This window comes from Pezoporus wallicus, unplaced genomic scaffold (assembly GCF_028554395.1).
Source record: "Pezoporus wallicus isolate ANWC-B61680 ecotype Strahan unplaced genomic scaffold, APGP_CSIRO_Pwel_v1 contig_4722, whole genome shotgun sequence".
NCBI lineage: Eukaryota > Metazoa > Chordata > Aves > Psittaciformes > Psittacidae > Pezoporus > Pezoporus wallicus.
Genome location: NW_026641840.1, coordinates 6,803,386 through 6,826,778, shown reverse-complemented (window position 1 = coordinate 6,826,778; position 23,393 = coordinate 6,803,386). Strand labels below are relative to the sequence as shown.

Below are 23,393 nucleotides of genomic sequence, written 5' to 3'. Positions count from 1 at the left end.
CTGCACAAGGCAATTGGAAAACAGTCATTTATTACAGTTCCCAGGAAATTGTTCCTCCTGTCTTTATTGAAGAAACTGACTGTAAAAAGTGTAACTAGTGGTTACAAAGCACTAGATGTGTCTTTTAGCGGGGAAAACGTAGCTGAAACCAGGATGTTTCCCATGGGTGAAACCATGTGGTGCTGTATTCAAGGCATATGGCAAGGTTCATTTTCCCAGAAATGATTTTGTTTGTTCATATTAGCAACTTTGTTAACTGGCCTTTATCGCACCGTCTTACCCAGAAATTACCAAAGTAAGTTCAGTGTTAGGTCTGTACACAGGATACTTTGAATAAAATAACTCATGTAACATTTTAAACTTGTATGTATGCTCACAAGAATACATCATCTTTGCAAACCACATTTTTATTATCCTAAGATCCTAGAATCCTAGAACAGTTTGGGTCGGAAGGGACCTTGGAGGTCATCTACTTCCAACATCCCCTAAAGCGCTTCAAATAGTTACTGCTTTAAAGTAATGTAAGATGAAACATATAGTGTCAAAAGAAGACTTCTTTAAAATGCATGCTAAAATCAAAATACTAGCAGGAAATACTCTATATAAAAGTAAATTAGAAGTTTGATACGAATGTAATCTTCTCCTGTCATCGAAATAATTTATTTGCAATTTGCTTTTTAATTAAAATTGTGTTTCCTGTTTTGAAGAATGGTTTCAAGATTAATAATCACAAACTTAAGAAGCATGGTTATAGTGATGGCTGCAAGGTCTGTTAGTATTCTTGTCGTAAGTTCACTATACAAGGAGGTGAATTGCATTACAAATCCAGTCAAATTCAGATATTCAGTCAAAATTGTACCGAATCCAAATGACCCATGGTCATGGTGCAATTCCAGCTGTAATTTCCACCTTCCTCTAATACTTTTGTAGACCTCCTGGTCCAAAACAATTAAAATATTAGTAGATTTTTAGATCTATTATTGCATAATTATCATCAATGCACTTTTAGTAATTTCTTCTTTTTTAGTGTATTCCCTTCAAAGATCTTAAAGCACCATAAAACACCAGGGAATCTTGCCTCAGGCTCTCATTCTCTATACCTTTTTGCTCTGGACCAACACTTCTGCCACCTATCCCATGATGGTATGACTAGATCGGCAGCTTCCACTTCACTTGCTGCCATCACTGATCCCGTCCCTGAACAAAAGCATTTCTTTTCAGTCCTTGCTGTCACAGTTTCAGAGGCAGAATACCTGGGCCACACTGAGTGGCAGTGGTGAGGGACACGTGAAAGGGGTCACCACAAATTACCGGCATGAGGTGGAATTAGTGCTTGGATGTCCTGCTTCTGAAATGTCATTTGTTTCCACTGTTAAAAAAGCCCACTGGTTGAGGAAAAAAGGAAAATGTCAAATCCAGCAGCAGCTCCTTCCCTGTTCTGAAAGATGCAGCTTGGCTGCTGGCTGATTTTGGCTAGTAGAAGTTTTCTTTGTACTGGGGCTGAAGGCTGTCCCCATGTTATGTGTCTCTTTTCCACTGTTAGCAGAAAGGCTGTCACAGAAAAAGTCCCTGCACTTCTGGGGTCTCCAGCAGCAGCTGGATTTGCAGCTGGGGCAAGCCAGTATATCTTCCTGTGGTTTGGGCTGGGCAGCAGTTAGAGGTTTATGGGAAACTAATCTTGCTCTGCAGGAGAAGGCAGATGTGGTCTTATGGCCCATTGCTTGGAATGGCCTTTATGCTGCTAAGTATGAAGTAGCTGAGAAGTCCTTGTGAAAGAGGCCTGTGAATAATCTGGGGAGGAGAGTTTCCTGGGGTTCTGCCTGTGTGTAGATGCCAAGGTCCTCTTACAGCCCAGCCCATGGAATTTTCTGGTTTTCAAATTCTTCAATTTGGGGTTTTTTGGAAATAAAAATATTTTGGAAATAACCTTTAATGTTTTGAAATGTAACTGCATGCCATTGATGTTTCATCATTCAGGATGAAGTTCAAACGCCACTTTTAGGGTTAATTGCTCCCAGAGAATGAACAATGCAGTAATGGGATACTAACTCCTCCTGGAGTTAGTGCTGCAGAGCCACACCACTGATCTGAGGATGCACTGTCTTCAGTAACAGAGCATCCAGGGGTACCAGGGATCATGGTACTGACACCCATCGTCATGTGCACCTCCCAGCCTTCTCAGTGGGCCTCTCATTGCCTCTGCTGCCAGACCTACCCACATAATGTCTCAGGACGAGGTAATGAGTTTGGCTGGATTCATGTCTAGCCAGTACTCCTTAGGCATCTGTGCTTCCAGTTGTAGGAGCGCAGTCCAAGGGAACTAACTGATGGCCCAGCCCAGAGAGTTTCTAAGCTTCATGCCTAGCAAAAACAGCTGCGGCCTCATCAGATTGGTGCTAGCAGAGAAGGAAGGACAGCTGTGTTTAAGCACCTTCACCTGAACCATCATTGGTTCTTGTTGCCTGCAAACATTATTTGTCCATGTAGAAACTGCAGATTCAATGAACGTTTTTCCCTGCGGCAATTTCTGGTGTACTGAGTTTTTCTTTGCTAGATGTCCTGCACTCTTCAGTATTTTCTCTTCACCTATCCAACCAATTTGCTTTCTTATGCATCCTGTGACAAACTTTATCAAAAGGAGTCTATAATACAAAATCCAAAGTTACCATACTCTAGGCTTAGCCAGAAAGCAAATAAACGTATATGCATTCTTTCGCAGGTGCTTACAACACCATTTACCTCAGGTTTCTCTTATTAAAGTACCTATGCATCCAAAGCAATAATTGCATGAAGGAGTAGATCCAGTTATTTTCACCATTGCATTAGCCAGTTAGCCATGGGGTTTTATGCCATGTCTGTGCAAAGTTGCATGGAAAACCAAGCCAAATGTTACAGCACAGGGCGTCAAGCAGTGTCCAGTACTCACATGGCATTGTTCATTTTGTCTGTCTTCTGGATAGTTACTTTGTTTCTGGAGTTTTGGAAGCGAAGGCAGGCTGAACTGGAGTATGAATGGGACACAGTTGAGTACTTAGAGCAAGAAGAACAAGTTCGCCCGGAATATGAAGCTCGGTGCACTCATGTAGTGATGAATGAAATCTCACAGGTAAGAAATATTCCGATAACTGTTGATGGCTACTGCAACAGACATGTTGTGAGAGGACACTATGAAAATGGCAAATCTGGGCTGGAGCTGTGTAAATCAGCAGTGTTTCAAGGAGTTGGCCTGGAAATAGTGAATTTATAAAGTACAGGTGCATGGAAGGGAATTTACACCTAACTGTAGGCATCTTAAGGTAGGAGCTTGAGGAGCTTTGAGGAGCTTGCACTGCTTAGGTTCCTGTGTCATGAATAAACAGAAGCAAGCATCATCCCCAGCTTAGGAGACTAAGTCTACCTTATTAAATTCCCCAAGAAATGCTTCAGTGTCACTGCCAGAGGCCAAGATCATAGAGAATTTGCTATCTTTGCCTAAGACTGCATCAGGAAAAAAGGGTGAAATAGAGGGAAAGATGTTACACTATATATTATGCCAAGACAGGGTTTTTTAATCTTAAGATGTTTCTGTTTGAACCCTATATAAATAGGTATTGTTGCTAAGTGCATGTGGATGCAATTATGATTAATAACAGCAAACTCACAGGGACAAGGATAATCCTCATTTTAATGAAATAGGATTCATATTTATGAGGATCTTAGTGCAGATCTCTATTTGTTATACATTTTGAGTAGCTTTAGCTTTTGTGGCTCACTTCAGCTCAGCTTCACTTTTTATTATTCTCTGTCAATATATCACCCTAGCATTTATCTGAGCATTTGCATTGCTTTCACATTCCATCCACGTCACACTAATGTTTACTAGAGGGCACTTGAAAAGTTTCAAAATTAACTGCCATAGTTGAAACTATCCTATATATGTCTTCTTTTAATATCTTGTACTACAAAAAAAATGGTTCTGTTTAAAAGCTTATAATCCTTCAGTGTATAAAGTCATAGTTGGAAAGTCCTTTTCAGACAATTCAAAGAGTGAAGAATATGCTAAACCATAATGATTTTGATCCTCAGAGATCCTATAAAGACTCAGTGAATTTTCACACCACTATTTTGGGTAGATGTTTCCTTGGAAAAGCCATTCCATTGTTCCTATGGGATAAATTGAGAACTGCAGACATCAGGGACCGGAATTTTAGTGCCTGCTAGTTTTAGCCAATGGGGCTTGAAAGGTAATGGCCTTGGATCTTGGATCAGCCAAGAAGGATGTGTCCATTCAAAAGGACTATGTGCCCTGTCATAGCTGAAGTCAGTAAGACCTGAGGACACTCAGCCTCTATAGAAGTCATTTATATCTTAGAATGGGCAGCAAAAAAGAAAACCCACAAAAGATACCTGTAATCAGGCAAGACTTTTGAAATCATGAATAAATGTGAGTTTCCAGGATAACAAAGCAGGGACTTCCTTCCCTTTTTCTGTCATTATTATAGTAAAGGGTTTGATTGAAGCAAAAAAAAGTTAAGGAAAAAAAAATATGGAGTGCATCCTTGATCTGTTCTTAATCTTTTACAGCAAGAAGAACACGTGCCATACACTGCCTGCGGGAAGTGCATGCGGATGACTTTCTGTACAAGTGCTGTCTTCTTCTGGGTAAAGTTCTTCTCTTTTAATTTAGACACCTCTCTAGCAAGTGTCTTAAAAAAAAAGATCCTGAGCTGAACGAAAGGTAACAATGGACCAGATTCAGCTGGATTGCAATCTGATTCATAAACCAAGCCCAATAGGTATAGACCCACATGAAGAAGGTAGCCGTAGTCACCAAATGCTCATTAGCATAGAGTCAATAGAAAATGCACATCAAAATATCCTGCAGCTGTACCTTGTGAGTTATGCTTGCAAATGCAGTCCACTGACTTTTCCCTCATTATTTTAAGACAAATGTTTCTGCTTTTTGTGGGGGAGTAGGGGAAAGACTTTGGTTTATATGCTCTCCTCCTTGCCAGTTTCTATCTTGCTTGTTCCAGCCATTTGCTTCAATATCGTGTCTCACAGTCCTGGATGTCTTTCAAGTTTTTCGTTTCACTCCACAGAGCAAATCTGGGTGCTCTCTAATCTTCCAGAGCTCCTGCTTTAATTACAACTAAAACTTCAAAGCAGTCCAGTCACCCACGAAACAATATATAATATGGTGATCATGCCCAGAGAGGTCACTTTGAAAAACCCCGTGTTTTAGCATGCTTCGTGTCCTCCTTGCCTGTAGCACAAACAGCAGCTGGAAAAGATCTTGTCCTAGATGACAAGAGACAGATAGGAGATAGAGCAGTGGCTGGCAGCCAGGGGAGCCTCAACGTTAACATGTCTGTAACACAAAGGAAAGAGTAGTTTACTGTTGGATCTAAATAGGCAGGACTCCAGATTGAAGGGAAGAGATTTGGTCTGGGTTTATCATTTGTGCTACTTCACTCATTATGTGCAGGGTAAGGGGAGGCAGGTGGATTCATGGCAGTTTGCAGAGACAGTGAAAAAAATATTCACAGATCTATGGACCTCAATTTGAATAGTAGCTAGAGAAGTAACAAGAAATAAAAGCAGGAAGAGAAGCAGAAAGAGAGGAGATGGCAAGCAAGATAGGGTGTGTGGATCATTATTACAACTCCTGCAGACCACACGACTTGACCTAAAATTTGTCTGTTCTTTTGGAGGTTATGTAATCTTTAATATTATCATGCAGAAGGAAGGAACAACCCCCTCTATAATCAGTGCAGACTTGCTAGTACATTTGCCATCCTATGCCAATTGCCCAATGTCAAAAGAGGGAGATTTCTTCCATCACATGCTTTGATGCGTAAGATTTGATTACACATCTCATTATCTTTGCTTACATCAGTACAAACCTTGTTATTAGACATAAACCAGAGCATCTCTTTTCTTTGCTGCACATTGACTACAGTGCATAAAAAAAAGCTTCTTCTATGGATTCTATATTTAGTGCTTTCTACCATATTTGATCATCCTCTGGCAATGGAATGACAGGCACATAGCTGGTTTTCTTTTGCCTACTGTAAAAAGTAGTTTCAAACTCCCTTTTTCCTAAAACCAGTGGTTTAACATTAACATCTTTCTTGCATTTCCTTGGCAGATTCTTTTGATTATTGCTTCAGTTATTGGAATCATTGTCTATAGGCTCTCAGTTTTCCTGGCATTTTCTGCAACGTTGTCACAGCACATTAGTGGAACAGACGCAATCCGCAAGTACCTGACTCCACAGACAGCCACTTCAGTAACTGCTTCACTCATCAGCTTTGTAGTCATTATGGTTCTCAACATTATCTATGAAAAAGTGGCAATCCTGATTACTGACTTCGGTATGCTACTGCTGTTCCTCAGATAGAAACTTGGGGTAAAATAACAACAAAAATAGCATTTATATGTGCAATAAGAATTCAGTAGATGAACACCTGTGCCACATGTTTCAGGATCTTCCAATCCTGAAATCACATGATACCATCTAGAAATTTACAGATTTTCTCAATATCATAGGAATATGATAATGACCTCTTTGCCTGAAAAGTCCTTGTATAGGCAGCATGAAAGATCAATTGTTTACAGTATTATGCTTGTGAAACAGACAAAGCAAGGAAAATTGCTGTAATAACCAAGCTTTATGAAAACAGATCAGTAACGCATAACACATTCAATTATATTAGCTTTTGTTTATGGGGAAAATAGCTATTTTCTTGGGAATAAATGAAATAAGGTCACTGTTCCAAAGCTAGATACCATTCCCATGTCATTAAATAGATAAACAGTCACAAATATTATTATTCTTTATATCCAGGCTATCAACATTAAAGTAGCTATGTGGAGTAGTGCAGCGTTTTAATATAGTTTCATTTAATACTGTTTCATCAGTTCAGAATGTTACATTTGCATCTTTCCTGAGTATGTTGGATTTGGGTGGGTTTTTTTCACTGAGTTATTGGCGTTTCTGCTTGTTCTTTTTCTCTACCGTCAGGGAACAAGTTCTTTCCTTATTACAACCCATATAGTTTTAGAATTAGCATAATGGTTACAGTATACTTGGGGATTATGTACAATCTAATTTATAATGCTCTCAGTCATATTAAGGAATATAGGGCGTATGCATCTCCAGCTGAGGCTCTAAGGCAGTTTGTAGGTTACTTGTGGGTTGGCTTTTGCTTTTATTTTATTTTATCTTTTTTAATTGCAGAGCTTCCAAGGACACAAACTGATTATGAAAACAGTCTGACCACAAAGATGTTCTTGTTTCAATTTGTCAACTACTATTCTTCATGCTTCTACATAGCCTTCTTTAAGGGCAAATTTGTAGGCCACCCTGGAAATCCAGTTTATTGGCTAGGAAAGTATCGCAATGAAGAGGTAAGAGTGTATGATATTGTTTGTTTTTAAACGGCAGGAGCCATTAGTCCAGGCATTTTGCTGCAGTTAGGATTGTATAACATACTTGTACGTTATTTAACATGAGGGATCAAAAAGTGACTGCCTCCTAAGCCAATTGCCTCCTTCGTTAGCCCTAACATTAAAAGAACATGACATGAGACCAGTTGGGTTTAGAAATATATTGCACGTACCCAGACAAACTCATCTTCCCGTGGTTCAACAATCTGTGAACTGACTCACAGAAAGAGAAGAACATCAGCAGAAGCATTCCTATTCTGCTGGGTGACCCTCACCTGGTGTCAGCACAGTACAGATCTGCATGAGTTCACCTGGTATTTCTGTCTTTCACTGCTGACCCGTTGTCCTGGGTTCAGCAGTAGCAGTCATGTTTCTCCTCCTTGGTAGCTGGTGCAGTGCAGTGTTTTGACTTTTGGCTCGGGAACAGAGCTGATAGAGATGTTTTGGTTTGGCCAAGGACTTTGTGAGCCTCATGCTCTGCCAGGGAGGAGGGGAAGCTGGGAGGAAGCAGAGACAGGACACCTGACCCAAACTGACCAAAGAGCTATTCCATACCACAGCACGTCATGCCCAGGATGTAACTGGGAGTTAGCCGGAAGGGCTGGGAGACTGCAGGGTTGGAGGAGGTATCGGTCGGTGCTTGGTCGGGGCTGGGGGGGCAAGTTATCGGTCGGCTGGTGGTGAGGTGTTGTAATCCCTTGTTATTTCCTTTATCATTATTATCATTGGTGGTAGCAGTAGTGATTTGTGTTATACCTTAGTTACTAAACTGTTCTTATCTCAACCCGTGGGAGTTGCATTCTTTTCGATTCCCCTCTCCGTCCCTCCGAGAGCAGGGGGAGGGCAAGAAAGGGGGGGAAGTGAGCGAATGAGTTGCCTGACTGGGTTTAAACCACGACACCCGTCAACCTGTCATATGTGACTATATGTGGACTAGAATTGGCTTTTGCATACCTTCCTAGAAAGCTTTGGCTAAATAGTCTTCTTGTATTGCTTTAAGAAATGTTACCATAATAAACCAGGAATGCACTATTTCAAATGCTTCATTCATGCCTGAAAAGATACCCAGCTTCACAAATGTCTCCTGTCTCTCCCAACCTTCAGTGTGATCCAGGTGGATGTCTCCTTGAGCTCACAACTCAGCTTGCCATCATAGTAGGAGGTAAAGCAATCTGGAACAACATTCAAGAAGTGCTTCTTCCGTAAGTTCAAACTATTAAGTAATCTGCTCTTTCATATTTGAAAGATAATGGTTTTGCTTGATGTGTTCAGGCATTTGGTCACTAAATTTGATAGGTGTGTATTGTATTCTAAACGAATAAGCCTAGTCTTTTGGGGCCTTTTTAGACAGTATGTGTATTTTTGGTCTGGTAGCTCTGAGCTCCTGTGTCTGTCGTTCTGGCTCATCAGAGATGCTTTCCTCCTCTGCAAGTCAGACTCAATGTGTTTCAGGTTGGATATTTAAAACTGAGGTAGTAGAAGTTCTGAAAAGATTAAAGATTGTTGTTTAATGTTGAGTGGAATGATACGTTGTTATATATTGGGCTTTCAGAAGTCATGCATAAGTTACTATTTTAACTCGTTTAGTTTTGCAGTTATATTTGACATTCATAGTGCCTATATTCTCTCTTTCAGCGAGGCAGGTCTCTGGAAGGTCATGTTTTAATGTAAAAAGTAAGCAAAGTGCTAACCACAAATGCCTTCCCTTTAATTTAGGTTAAGATGCTATCCAGGACTAATTTCCTTCTCCTAGAACTTATATTATGCTGATCAGCGGCTGTTAATGTTGCTTGGAGTAGGGAACTCCCAGTTTGCTCACACCCTCCTGAATGCCATAATCACCAGCCCACAGCATTGTATTCCCTTTGACTGTGGTTCTTCCAAACCCACAGACTGTGCTCCTTTGCTGCATAGTGACCCCACTTCAAAGCGTGCCGTAAATACTGTTAGGGTTGAAGCTAAGGTGCTTTGCTGGCATAGAGTTCCTCCAGACCCCAATGCTCCATATATGCTGCTGCTTGCAGAATGGACCTTTAGACCCATCCTTCTTTTCAACATCTTTTACCTCAGGAAGACTCCCTAGACTGAGCATGCTTGCAGATGTCAGCTCCAGCCACAGAAAGAGACTCTCCTTCTGTGTACAGGAAATAACTTTATCTGACCAGAAGTTTTAATTCACTTCCTAGGGTAACACTTAGATGTTGAAATGCTGAGTATCGCATCTAGATCTGGTTCTTCTTATGCTGCATCTCTGCAAGTATAAAGAGAACTCTTTTGGGTTTTTCTCTGTTGATAGACATTTGCTCCCACCCCCTTTTTTTTAGTATGGTTATTTGACCGCTGAAAATGGCTACAGCCAGTTTATCAGTTTTCTTAAATTCTCATACAAGCCTTTCAGATGGGAAGATCAGACTCACCTCAATCCCTGGGAAGGTGAAGGAGCAGCTAGTCCTGGAAACCATTTCCAGGTACATGAAGGACACAGAAGTCATTAGTAGTCAGAAGTCATGGGTGACCAACCTGCTAACCTTCTGTGATGAAATGACTGGCTCACTAGATGAAGAGAGAGCAGTGGATATTGTTTATGTGGTCTTCAGTAAAGCCATTAACGTTTTCTTCTATAGAAGCCTCATAGAGAAGATACTGAAGTATGGACTGCATGAGCAGAGAGTGAGGTGGACTGAAGACTGGCTGAATGGCCTGTCCCAGAAGGTGATGGTCAGTGTCATGAAGTCTAGTTGGAGGCTAGTCATTAGAGGTGTCATCCATGGATCACTATTGGGTCCTGCCCTGTTTAACGTCTTCTTTAATGATCTGGATGAGGGGATAGAGTGCACCCTCAGCAAGTTTGTTGACACGAAACTGTTAAGTCAAATGGTTGTGCTACCACCCAGTGGAACCTTCACAGACTGGAGAAACGAGCTGAGAAAGAACTTCATGAAATTCAGCAGGGGAATGCAAAGTCCTCACCTGGGGAGGAACAACCCCATGCTGGGGACCATTCAGCTGGAAAGCAGCTCATCACAAAAGGACCAGGGGTCCTGATGGACACCAAACTGATCACAAGCCAGCAACGTGTCCTTATGGCAAAAAAGTTAATGGTATCTTCAGTGTTGCCAGCAGGTTGAGGGAGGTATACTCAGCACTGGGGAGCCCACACTTGGGGTGATGGGCTCAGTTCTGGGTCCCCCAGTACAGGAGAGACATGGACACACTGAAGTCCAGCAGGGAGGCACATGGATGAATAAGGGACTGGAGCATCTATGAGTAGAGGCTGAGAGATCTGGGACTGTTCAGCCTGGAGAAGAGAAGGCTCAGGGGGATCCCATCAGCGTGCACAAATGCCTGAAGGGCGAAAGTAAAGAAGAGAGGATAGACTAATCTCAGTGACCAATGCCCAGTGAAAGGACCAAAGGCAATGGGCACAAACTGAAAAACAGGAGGTTCCCTCTGAATATCAGAAAACACCTTTTAGCTGTGAGGGGACTGAGCACTGCCACAGGTTGGCCAGGGAGGTCATGGAGGCTCCATCACTGGTGATATTAAAAAGGCATCTTGACACAGTCCTGGGCAACCAGCTCCGGGTGGCCCTGCCTGTGCAAGGAGGGGTTGGACCAAATGACCTGCAGAGGACACTTTCAACCTCAACCATTCTGTGATTCTGCAAATTTTGTGATCAGAAGGAATTCATCTGTCTAACCACAGGCCTACATTTAACTTGACTGTTTGTTACCTTGAATTTCATACAGTCATTCACCTGTACGACATATAAGCCACAATGATTCTGATATATTGCCCTTTTATGTTTATTTATGGTTGTAAATAACTGCTTTCAGGATAAGGCAATGGAAGATTATACTCATGATTGAAGGGCTTTCAGTAATTCAAGAACATAACGAAATCCACTGTTCAAAGCTATAACAGCACAAATGTCAATTTTTTCCATTTACTGAACTTTTTTAGGTTATTTTACCAATGTTAGTGGTCTTTTTCTCCCTGGCTGATAGTTGGGTTAAGAATCTAATCGGAAGATACTGTGCAGCTGCTAGATCAGAAAAAGTCATTCCACGCTGGGAACACGACTACCACCTGCAACCCATTGGAAAACTTGGACTGTTTTATGAGTATCTTGAAATGGGTAAGTAGCAGTTTAGTTCAGATTCGCTACCACTGCTGGGCACAAACATACTTCAAAGAGAATCTTCATACAAGCAACACTTATTAAATGCGTAGAATAGAATCATAGAATAGTTAGGGTTGGAAAGGACCTTAAGGTCATCTAGTTCCAACCCCCCTGCCATGGGCAGGAAGAAATGCCTCATGCATAGGCAGAGGAAACATGAATGTTTTCCCAGATAAATTTTGGTGGTCCATTACAGGTAGTTTTTCACGTTTTTATTAAACAGCTAAGCCTTAACCCAATTTACAATTAGGAAACAGCACATGGTTGTACAAGGAGGAATATTGCCGCTTGTTTGCCCCATCCTCTGAGAAATGCATTCAGAAGGCAGATCACTGCCATGTTCGGGTGTTGTATGCAGAGCTGTGTGTCACACTGCTCTGCTTGGGGTCTGCAGTCACCAGGACTTGTCACTGGTTTCCTGGGAGCTGGCAGATCTCTGGTTTTTTGCCACCATCTCCTCTGTGACAGCACTGCCAGCATGTTTGTTGCAGAACCTGGACACCAATAAGATGATTGTTAGTTCAGGCTTTCCAGCATAGCACTGAGACAGTCATTAGATTTCCAGGTCTTTGTGATGAAGACATAAGAAAGAAACGGATTTTTAAATACCCAGAATAGTTCCTCTTGATGTGTTGTGACTCGAAACGATTTCCTGTCCCCTTCACCTAGCAGGTTTTTCAGTATTGTTGTGCCTTTATATTGTCATACAGAGGATTCACTAGGAACCAAGCTACTCCTTATTGTATCTCTCTCTCCCACATGTATACATACATGGTCATACATGCTTATCTCCACCAAGTGAAAGCCTCATTGATGTATGTAACCTCTCCCTTTGACAGTTATACAGTTTGGCTTTGTCACTCTGTTTGTGGCATCGTTCCCCCTGGCTCCTCTTCTGGCCCTTATTAACAACATGTTGGAAATCCGGTTGGATGCGTGGAAGTTGACAACCCAGTTCAGGCGCATGGTTCCACAGAAGGCACAAGACATCGGTGCCTGGCAGCCTATCATGCAAGGCATAGCCATTCTAGCTGTGGTCACCAATGTAAGTACGGTACCAACAATTGCAAAAGGCAAAATGTCTTCACTGCAGGTGTTACACCCAAATGTGGGAATGCCACATGTGGCAATGTAGCTCTTAAATGATCCTAAATGAATTATGAGCATCAGTGTCTTAAGACTTCAGCCCCTGTGAAATAGTGACTTTCCAGATGTTTTGGTAACAAAATGTGAATACTGTCTATAATATTATATCTAAATAAAAGAAATTTTATTTAGAGTCGCTAAAGTCTTCAGAAAAATCTGTTACATATGAAGACTGTAGCCCATCTTTCCTAAAATTGTAGTGCGTACTGTGAAGATCTTTTTGGACTACTGCTAAGTGCATGAGGTTTGAGAAAAAAACAGGTTGAAGTTTAGCTAAGTTATAATTGATTGTTTTTTCTAATTGTTACAATTCTCATGGTCAATGCCTTCATATTTGAATTTGGCTTTAAGTAATTTTGCTCTTAAAACAGAAATTCAGCTTCTTTCTTGTATACTTAAATATACAATGTGGGCTCAAAATTGCAGCACTAACATTTTCAGGTCAGAATGATGAGAGTTTGAAAACTAATGTTTTTCAGTTGGATTTAAAATTAGTTTTAAAAGTTTATTTAAAATATTTAGAATTTAGTTTTTATGTCTAACAATGACATTCAGACCTTTCAAATTTCCCATACCTTGAATTTACCAAGATCTTATACATAGCCTTCATTGTGGAGAGAAAAATAATCCATAGGATTTTACCACTGTGCATTATTTGATTGCTTATTCATAAGCAGTAGCTAATACATACTGTCTTTCAAAAGATTCTCACTGCTGGCCATTCTAAAAGAGCAGTGACCACTGGTTACCCCTGCAGGGACAGTAACACCACAGACTGGCAATGGTTAATAGCCTTTTTCAACAAGATCACCGTTTTCTACTGTTAACGATGAGATTAGGGATTCCTTCTCACACACTTAGATTGTCACTTCCTCCAGGTCCTCGTCCTTGCAGTAACATACCTTACTGTAGTCAGTAGGAGCTTTTGGAGAAAGTAGTTGAGTCTGAAGACAAACGTTCATCTTATCCCAGGTTTTCACAGGAAGTTCACCCTGTTTGGAGAATGGTGGTCTTTGGGAAGGAAGATGGAGCTGAGCACTCTACTGTAGATATTAACTCAATTAGGGAACTTATTTCAAGTAAAAGAGTAATTCAAATTTCAGTAAGGGCATGAACTTGTATTCCTGTATCTCGGGCACCTTCTATGGTCAGTAGGTTCTTGGCTAGTGCGGTGTCTCAATCCCAAGGGTTCTGCCTTATGGAGGTCATATAGGGATAAATATGTGCACCTCCTTTTTCCCACACCCAGATGAGTGTCCCTACACATTCCTCTCACTTCCCCTTCTTCATTTTAAAAAGTTTGTTTTACCCCTGGAAAGATGAGGCTACATTTGAAGAATGGACAGATGAGCTTCCATGACCTGACTGTCTATTGGGTTATCATCTTCTCAGTAGTTGGTTTTCATTATTCTGGGGGATGGGGGTGCTGCCATATAGAAACAGGAGTCCAGGGTGGATGTCAGTGATTAGGAAAATTTTCTGTCAGCCTCAGCTACCAGATGTACTTTCAGGTATTTGAAGGTCTACCAGAATAGCCATTACTCATGCGCAGAACTTTATTTTGCCCTGTAGCAATTCAAGAGGTACAGCAAACATAGCTAGGATGTAGAGAGGAGACTTGGGAGGGCATAAAGGCAGAGAATTAAGCACAGAGAAATGTCAGAAGAAAAAAACAGAACTTGAGGATGAAAAATTTACAAGAGAATCTGGGAGCCCACAACAACCTGGAGCATATGCTCCATCAGTTTCACACTGCTCTGCAGAGGCAAGTCGAACATAAATCCAGCTGTTCCACAGACATGTGAACATCCAGGGCCTGGTAGTAAATCCGGTGTTAAAATGATATAAAATAATTTTTTAACATTGCAACTTTGGTAACACGTGTTCAGATCATCAGAAACTTCAGGTGGAGCCAGGGATTCTTTGGGGCTCTTTTGGTTTACTGCTTGTGCAAAAAAAATTGTTAATGATAACTCTCCTAGCAAACGATGCAAATCCCAGCAGATTCCCATGCAAATTCACAGATGCAGCACAGCTTCCTCTACCATAGCTAGAAGTAGAGGCAATATTGGTGCATCAATAACCTAGTTTGAACTGTGCAGCTAGAAAACTTGCAAAATAAAAGGCAAAAAAAGTTCCTGGTGCCCTGGAAGAAAAAGCAAGTATGTTGTGCCATTGGATAATTTAGATGTCTTTCCTAAACAATCCAGCTGGATGTTGTAATACCACTATGAAATAAGCTGCATATACATAGAATCATAGAATCATAGAATAGTTAGGGTTGGAAAGGATCTTAAGATCATCTAGTTCCACCCCCCTGCCATGGGCAGGGACACCTCACACTAAACCATATCACCCAAGGCCTCGTCCAGCCTGGTCTTGAACACTGCCAGGGATGGAGCATTCACAACCTCCCTGGGCAACCCATTCCAGTGCCTCACCACCCTAACAGGAAAGAATTTCATCCTTATATCCAATCTAAACTTCCCGTTTCAGTTTGAACCCGTTACCCCTTGTCCTGTCACTACAGTCCCTAATGAAGAGTCCCTCCCCAGCATCCCTATAGGTCCCCTTCAGATACTGGAAGGCTGCTATGAGGTCTTAAAATTACTTTAACATATTGTTATAAGTACCTTAGACATTGTCTTTGTGATACTCAGGATAATGTTAAAGGGGCTTTGGTGACCTCACAGTGACTCAGACATGCCTACACTCAGACATGCCTAGGCTTCTGTCAGGAATGTACTCATGCCCTGCTTTCTGCAGACGAATGACCCAGCAGTAGGTGTTTATCACTACCCAGTCATGGCCCACCTGAGGCTAATCTGAGCTTTGCAACTTTTTTCTCTCCAGATTCCTCCTTACATGCTACACCCTCAAGGCATCACTAAAAACATGGAGTCCTCGATGTGCGAAAGTGTATTTACAGCTTGGTTTTACTCTCTGTCCTTGACAGGCACTCAGCCCCAGTGTTCACATGACTCAACTGCAGGCACATTTCTTTCAGATTCACCCTTTTTGGAGATGTCAGATGCTAGGTATAGCCAATGTCAGTGTGAATGCAGTGCATGTGCCACTGGCTTCAGTGGGCTGTTGGCGTGCAAGGGGCACAGCACCAGTGACTGTCACGTTCAAAAGACCCTGCTGCAGGAGTTGTAAGGACCTCAAAAAGATCTGTATTTCTTGCTGGTGAAGTATGGGCTATACAGCAAATGCTGGAAGCGGTTTTATTCTTTTATGTATGCTTTTTTCTTGTTTGACATCTAATATCTACTATAGTTCATCAGTCTTTACCACCCCTGCCTTGATTTTTCCTTCACAGAAAGTGTTTCTTCTTTTCAATGTAACTTGTTATAGCTGATTAGAATTCAGGTAGCGTATCATTTTTCCCCCCATACATTACCTTTCCAACACCCACTCGTGACGTGCAAGCAACTTTTGCACAAAACTATCAGTTTTGAGACTTGCTGCTCAGTCACCGGACTTGGTATTGCATGATACCAAAGCATCTGTTGTTGATTTGAAGACTGATTTTAATTAGTTACGGTATAAATGGAAAACTGTGTGCAGTAACGCTTGGGAAGTAGAGAATGTGCTATTTGTTTGTAGCTCTCCAATGCAATACTCTGAAATGCAGCCCATAATTCAGGAGGAAAAATTCTTTTCCTTTGAGAGGACGCTGTAGGATTAGCTTTCATATTTCTGTCCTTGCAGCTCTCTGGAGCACATCTGGAGATCGTTCTGGGAGAGGGAGGAGAGTGAGACAGGGTTCAGATTTAAGATGATGAGAGACCTAGGGCCCTGCAAAAAAAAAAACAGTAAGAGCAAATATTAAGTTGTGTAAATACCATATTTCAGCATCTTTCTAAATGATACAAAGCAGCATCATCAAACTTATTTGATCCAAAAAGAGAAGGGATTCTTTTTTGCCTTACTGTTCATTTGCTACTAGTTCATTTATGGTCTGACTGGATGAGCTAATGAACAGAAAGAAATTATGTTTAAATAAAACTTTTTATGCTTGTACTTCAGTTAAAAACAGAGTAATTTAGGTGTGAGGTCGTCTCCCTGCAACTGCAAGACACAGTAATATGTATTTCTTGTCAGCCAAAAACACCTACTCTCCATGTAAATATAAACAACACATAATTTTCACTTCACAGTGGCATGTAAAAACAGTTAAAAACAGTTTTAAAACTTAAAAACAGTTTTTGAGAGTACATGCCAACTACATTTGATTTAAGCTCGAGTAAAGCACAGAAAAACCTCTTACCCTTGAGAATTTTAAATGAGTTTATTTTAGTCTTAGGACACCTCTCTTTTTTTCTCTCATCAGCCAAATTAACTTCTTCTCCACTGAACTCAATTATAACAATTTTCTGGAGAACCAGATGTAGAGCTTGGACAGAATCACAGAATGGTTGGTGTTGGAATGGACCTCTGGGGATCATCCAGTCCAACCCCTCTGCCAAGGCAGGGCCACCTAGAGCAGGTTACACAGGAATGTGTCCAGGTGGGTTCTGAATGTCCCTGGAGAAGGAGGCTCCACAGCCTCCCTGGGCAGCCTGTTCCAGTGCTCTGCCACCCTCAATGTAAAGAAGAACATGAAGAAGGTTTTCCTCGTACTCAGGTGCAATCTCCTGTTCTCCAGGTTGTTCCTATTGCCCCTTACCCTGGGCACCACTGAAAAGAGTCTGGCCCCACCTCACTGTCCACTCATCTAACCCACACTTTTTGACCACTTTGATGACCATGGTCTTAAAGTATTGTTTCTGCAACTTTTATCTTAACAAGAGTTTAGCTTCTCAGGTGCTGCAAAGTAAGCTAATTCAAAAGGCAAGATATTAGGATAGCATTCATCACTTGGCAGTGGTGCTACCTGAGGTTGGGTGGATCTTGCACCTTTTTCAACTCCCTGCCCTTTCCTTTCCCTGTGTCTTCCCCTTGTTGTCTCTTGTGTTGTGCTGATACTAGCCCTTTGACAGACATTAACCAGCTCTTATGCTACTATTATCACTTAACTTATTCCCTTCCTCTGTCTCATGCCCTTCCAATGGCTTTTTTCTGCACCTTTTAGGCATCTCTACCTAAGCCTCACCCCCCCCCATGTCTTTGCCCTGGTTCTTCCCATTCATGTTGTTAGATGTTTTTTGACATTTTAATGGGCTAAAGGCTTCTCTTTCAGCCCTGGAGTGCAGCTTCACACTCCTCCCTAGGTGCTGGGCACCCAGATGTTGATATGAGTTGGCTGGGCAGCCTCTTGCTAGGCACTCAGCTGCAGATCTTGCCAGTGGAAAGTCTTTCTCACAGGGAAACCTTTTGAATTTGCAGTAGCGGAGGAGGAGATTGGATTAAACATAATTAACCTGTCCTCCAGAATAGGATGTTTTGGGAAGTTCATGCGTTTAGAAAAGGCTTCCAAACAAACCCACGGATCCAATTTCCTACCCAGTTTGTGACCAGCAGGCTGAGTAGGACAGGGACTCTCCTGGGAACAAGATAAAAACAAATGGTCACGTCATATATAAAACAGCACTATGCAGCTGCCACTGGAGAAAAAATTAGCTTGGCATCAACAACACTTTCCACATGTAGTGACATTGAAACTTATGAGGCAACAACTGCCAAGATGAATTGGGCTGGCTAGCACGTCAGAAAGAGTGGAATGTTACTAGGGTCAAAGATGGTTCAGCTATGTATATAATTTATTTAATTCCTTCACGCAGACCTCAGGGTTCCTGGTGAAACTGATTTTATATTACTGAAGGACTCTTCCTTTGTTTCCACGAGTTTCATCAGGCAGGATTTCTTTAAGCATCTCACAAGCACATCTGATAGTAAGCATGTTTGCTGGAGGTTACCTTGGAGTAGTTTAAGGTGAGTTTGGCTGCTGACCTCCACTGCATGCTCATGAGGAAAAAATGGATTGCAGTGTAACTTTTCTAAGGCATCCAGCAGAGCTAGCGTAATCTAAAATCTGTACAGAGTGCACATTCCAGAAACAGAGTGTTTTATGCCCATGAGTAACTATGTGCTCATTTACGGAGGGAACCACTAACTGGAAAAGTACGTATTTTCTATTAAGGCTTATTTCTTAAACACTGCTCTGCTTTTTTGTCTTCTTTTTTTTCTGAAATGCAGGCTATGATCATTGCTTTTACGTCTGATATGATTCCTCGCCTGGTTTATTACTGGTCCTTTTCAGTCCCTCCTTATGGAAGTCACAGCAGTCACACTATGAAAGGGTATATAAACAGTACGCTTTCTGTCTTCAATATATCAGACTTCAAGAATGCAAGCAAGCCATTTTCCCCATGGTTTGTAAACCAAACATGCAGGCAAGTGTCAAATAACCATTCTTTTCCAATAACAAAAATAAATATAATTGTTTAATATCTAAATCATCTAGTTCAGTTAACGATATCTGGTGAGAAATGTTAAAACACAGTAAAAGCCAGCATATTCTGAATGGAAGAACTGACTGAAAGTATTCACCCGTAAGTTTGTGCTACTCAGAAGATTCTGACTTTTATTTTGGCTTTCTCATAATTGATAGTCTTAAAAAAAATAAAAAGGGCACTTTAAAAATTTTCTAATGATTTCTTAATATAGTGGCAAAAAAAAGATGTTTCAGCCAAATATAACTTACTCTGCAGATAGGATTTTACCCATTACTGTAGTTAACGTGCAACTGTTCCTGGATGCGTTAAGCAGGGACATGTCTTGCTCCATCCTCTGGCCACAGTGCCTTACTGCAGTGATTCCTGAAAATAGTTCCTGACATTCCTGCATTGCTTTCAGATACCGGGATCTCCGCTACCCTCCTGGTCATCAGCACCAGTATGAGCATAACATATACTACTGGCATGTCATTGCAGCCAAGCTGGCATTCGTCATTGTCATGGAGGTGAGAGTATGAGATTTTGAGCATTACTTACTTACCCGAACTTCTCTTCCCTCCATGCAGAAAATCCTTCAAAGACATTCTGTCCAGGCACAGCTATCAGAGCTGGTGATAAGTACTAACATGGGCAAGAGCTTGGGAGATGTAAATTAAGTGTAGCACCATTAGAAAAAGAGGTCTGTGAAGTCATTAGCTCAGCTGAGGATTGCCCCACATGTTTGCAGGTTCTTTTCTCAAGAATTGTTAAATTATTTTTAGCATCAGAAATAGAAGGGGCAGTTACACCAAAAATATTTTCACATATACTTAGACAAGTTTGTGCACAGCCTCATGAATGCATCTACATAATACATATTCACTAGCAGAGTGAAACTGATAAAGATGGTCAGTGCAAGAGGTGAGTCTCCAAGTGAGCATCAAAAAGTAATTGCTCATTCCTCTGGAGCTACATCTGGGTTTATGAAAGATGGGAGTCAGTCCAAGATGAAGGGAGGGGAATATAGGGCCTGATCTAGGGACTATCAACATCATCAGAAACATGCAACTGGTTAGATCAGAATTCTTGTGGCAGAGAAAAGTCCATTGTCCAGAATCATTTGAACAAGCCTAAAACAAATTGAAAAGAAATTGTAACCAGTATCATCATGGAGGGGAGAAGCACTGGGTACCCACGGTTCCCCCAAAGCAGGCAGAGAAGTCTTTGTTAAAATCAGGATTAGAAAATCAGAAATTCTTGTTTATCAGACAATTATTCTATTCATTAGTCGTATCTGCTTTTTAAGACACTGTTTCAGTATGATGAAAATAAAACAGAACCAGCTTAGAGTCTTAAGAGATAATGTGACGTTTTATTCTTCATAATAATAATAATAATAATAGTGTCCTGTTCAGCCTGACTGACGTTTTTTCATTTTCACCTTTCCCAGCATGTCATATACTTTGTGAAGTTCATTATTTCATACTTAATTCCGGATGTATCACAAAAGACCAAGAGCCAGGTCAAACGAGAGAAGTACCTAACACAGAAACTCTTGCATGAGAACGATCTCAAAATTGTGAAGAAAACCATGGGCAAAATAGCCGACAAAATTATCCAAGGAGTTGACAGCACTTTCCGACCTAAAGCTGACTAAGTACTTTTTTATATGGAATAACAGTATTTAGCCAACTAATACCTGTCCAAGTATTACCAATCACTAACCAAACACTTTGGATTAATTCCCTTTACTAAGCATTGATTCTTGCAGCTGTTACCTGCTCATTTACCTCTTGCCCTTGGACAAAAGCAACCACTGCGACTCAGAGAAGAGTTACCAATTTTTTAAACAGCTTTAGTAGGACATACTTTTTTAACATGTGAAGATAAAAATTGTCTATCATCTCACGACGATGAACATTAATTCTGAAATACATACAGTGCTTTCCACTTTAGGCAAGAGCTATTAGATCTCTCCTTTTGACTTGAATAAAACCTTAAGAGCAAGAAAGATTTGTTGTAAGAATAACATCATGCCTTTTGAAAGAGTTGATTGCTTGCTAATGCAGACCCCAACTATAAAATGAAGAGAAAAAGACAAAATATGAAGGAAAAAGAAGGAAATTACAACTCAAAATCATGTTGTTAAGCCATTGAAAGTGACATACTAAGCGCTGTTGTGTGCTACACTGAATTAGCTATGCATACTGAGACTTAAATGGATAACAAGATATTTCAATTAATCATGGACTTGGATCACAAGAAGCAGCAGGACTGTAAGCCCATCCTGTTCATCAATCTGTCTGTAAACAGGAGAATTGCCTTTAAAATCAATGCACACAAACTGACTTTACAGCACTCCAAGTGAGTAGAAAACTCAGGCGTTTTATCTTTCCTTAGTCAATGTACTTTCATTAGTTCACTTGCCCATTCTGCTCTCAATGACCACAGCCTTGAAGGTCTCCTACTTGTAACAGTAATGGGTGTTAAGCTCCTAACAGTAATGAGTGTTAAAAGTCTTTTCACGTAGTAAATCAATATTTGTGGAGGGCTGTCTTTTGTGTTTCTCCCACACTGTGCCTTTCCTTGAGATTTTGACACGGGAAGAATGTGCAGCTGGACTTGTTGGGGTACAACATTGCATGATAAAGTGAATTCTGACAAGACCATGAATCTATTGGAACTCAAGATTGGAATGAACCATTTAATATGCCTTAACCACGTTATGAAGCTTTAAATAACGAGGAAGGATGTTAGAGGTGTGGATGCAAGTGTTAGAGCCATCAATCATCTTCAAATTAGGCTGCAGATCTGCTTGGCTATTTTGGCTCCAGTTGCAAACTGGGAGGATAGGGAATTATAGATTAGGCATATATAGAGAGCTCTGCTTTGTGTCTGCGCCAGTGATATTCCAGGTTATCATTTGCTTTCTCTTTTAACAGCTTTAGTGGACCAATTTCTGAAATCGTGAAAATCAGAATCTTGTTAAAAAAGCAAAACTATGCCCGTACTCTGTAAACCAGGTGATTGCTATTGCATTTGTAATTTTGTACTCTTCTTAAATGTAATAGATACGCAGAACTTTTAGTCAGATTATTCATATAGCTTTTTATATGTTAAGAATTTCATTTGCAGAAACTAAGTAGCATTTATAAGCATTTTTGTTCCATTAATAATGAGAAGGAATCATACATCTGAATTTTGTAGCAGAACTTCCAGATACTGACTGCTGTGTACCTCAAGCATATCCTTTGAATCAGAATAATTTAGATTGGAAAAGAACTTTAAGATCATCAGTTCCAACCAGTAACTAGCACTGCCAAGTCCACCACTACACCATGTCCCTAAGCACCACATACACAGGTCTTTTAAATAACCTCCAGGGATGGTGACTCGGGCATTTCCCTGAGCAGCCTGTTCCAGTGATTGACAACCCTTTCAGTGAAGAAATTTTTCTAATATCCAATCTAAACCTCCCGTGGTGCAATTTGAGGCTGTTTCCTCTTGTCCCATCACTTGTGACTTGGAAGAAGAGACCAACACCCACCTTAGCACAACTTCCTGTCAGGTAGTTGTAGCCAAGGACAAGGTCTCCCTTGAGCATCCTTTTCTTCAGGCTGAAAAACCCCAATTCCTTCAGCTGCTCCTCATAAGACTTTTGCTCTAGACCCTTCACCAGCTTCCTTGCTCTTCTTTGGACACTCTCCAGCACCTCAATAGCTCTCTGGTACTGAGGGACCCAAAACTGAAGTGCAGCCTCATCAGTGCTGAGTACAGGGGGAGAATCACTTCTCTAGTCCTGCTTCCCATGCTATTTCTGATACAAGCCAAGATGTTACTGGCTTTCCTGGCCACCTGGGCACACTGCTGGCTCATATTCAGCCAGCTGTTGCACAATACGCTTCCCACCATCAACAGGATTTAACTCCATTCACCACCACTCTTTGGACCCTGCCATCCAGCCACTTTTTTACCCAGCAGAGTACACCTGTCCAAGCTATGAGCAGCCAGTTTCTCCAGGAGAATGCTGTGGGAAATGGTGTCAAAGTCTTTACTGAAATCTAGGTATGTGGGTCACCTTGTCATAGAAGGAGATAATGTTAGTCAAGCAGGACCTGCCATTCATAAACCCATGCTGACTGGGCCTGATCACCTGGGTGTCTTGTACATGCTGCGTGATGGCACTCAAGATGATCTGCCCCGTAACCTCCTCCAGCACTAAGGTCCCCAGATCCTCCGTTCCGCCCTGAAGA

At 41.2% G+C, this 23,393-nt stretch overlaps 1 protein-coding gene across 2 annotated transcripts in view; it reads left to right on the top strand.

Moving 5' to 3' along the window:
- ANO6 (anoctamin 6) overlaps nt 1-22,713 on the top strand; it is a 77,929-nt gene extending 55,216 nt beyond the window's left edge. Inside the window, exons 11-20 of one of the 2 annotated variants that reach the window (XM_057425432.1) lie at nt 2,961-3,106; nt 4,564-4,641; nt 6,131-6,356; nt 7,223-7,392; nt 8,536-8,633; nt 11,439-11,569; nt 12,454-12,659; nt 18,902-19,098; nt 19,562-19,667; nt 20,591-22,713. In XM_057425432.1, coding sequence (XP_057281415.1) covers nt 2,961-3,106; nt 4,564-4,641; nt 6,131-6,356; nt 7,223-7,392; nt 8,536-8,633; nt 11,439-11,569; nt 12,454-12,659; nt 18,902-19,098; nt 19,562-19,667; nt 20,591-20,797 — 1,565 coding nt within the window. In that variant the 3' untranslated portion in view covers nt 20,798-22,713. The remainder of the gene's footprint in view (nt 1-2,960; nt 3,107-4,563; nt 4,642-6,130; nt 6,357-7,222; nt 7,393-8,535; nt 8,634-11,438; nt 11,570-12,453; nt 12,660-18,901; nt 19,099-19,561; nt 19,668-20,590) is intronic. The other variant, XR_008974393.1, reaches the window with a different exon arrangement.
- The last annotated feature ends 680 nt before the right edge of the window (nt 22,714-23,393 follow it).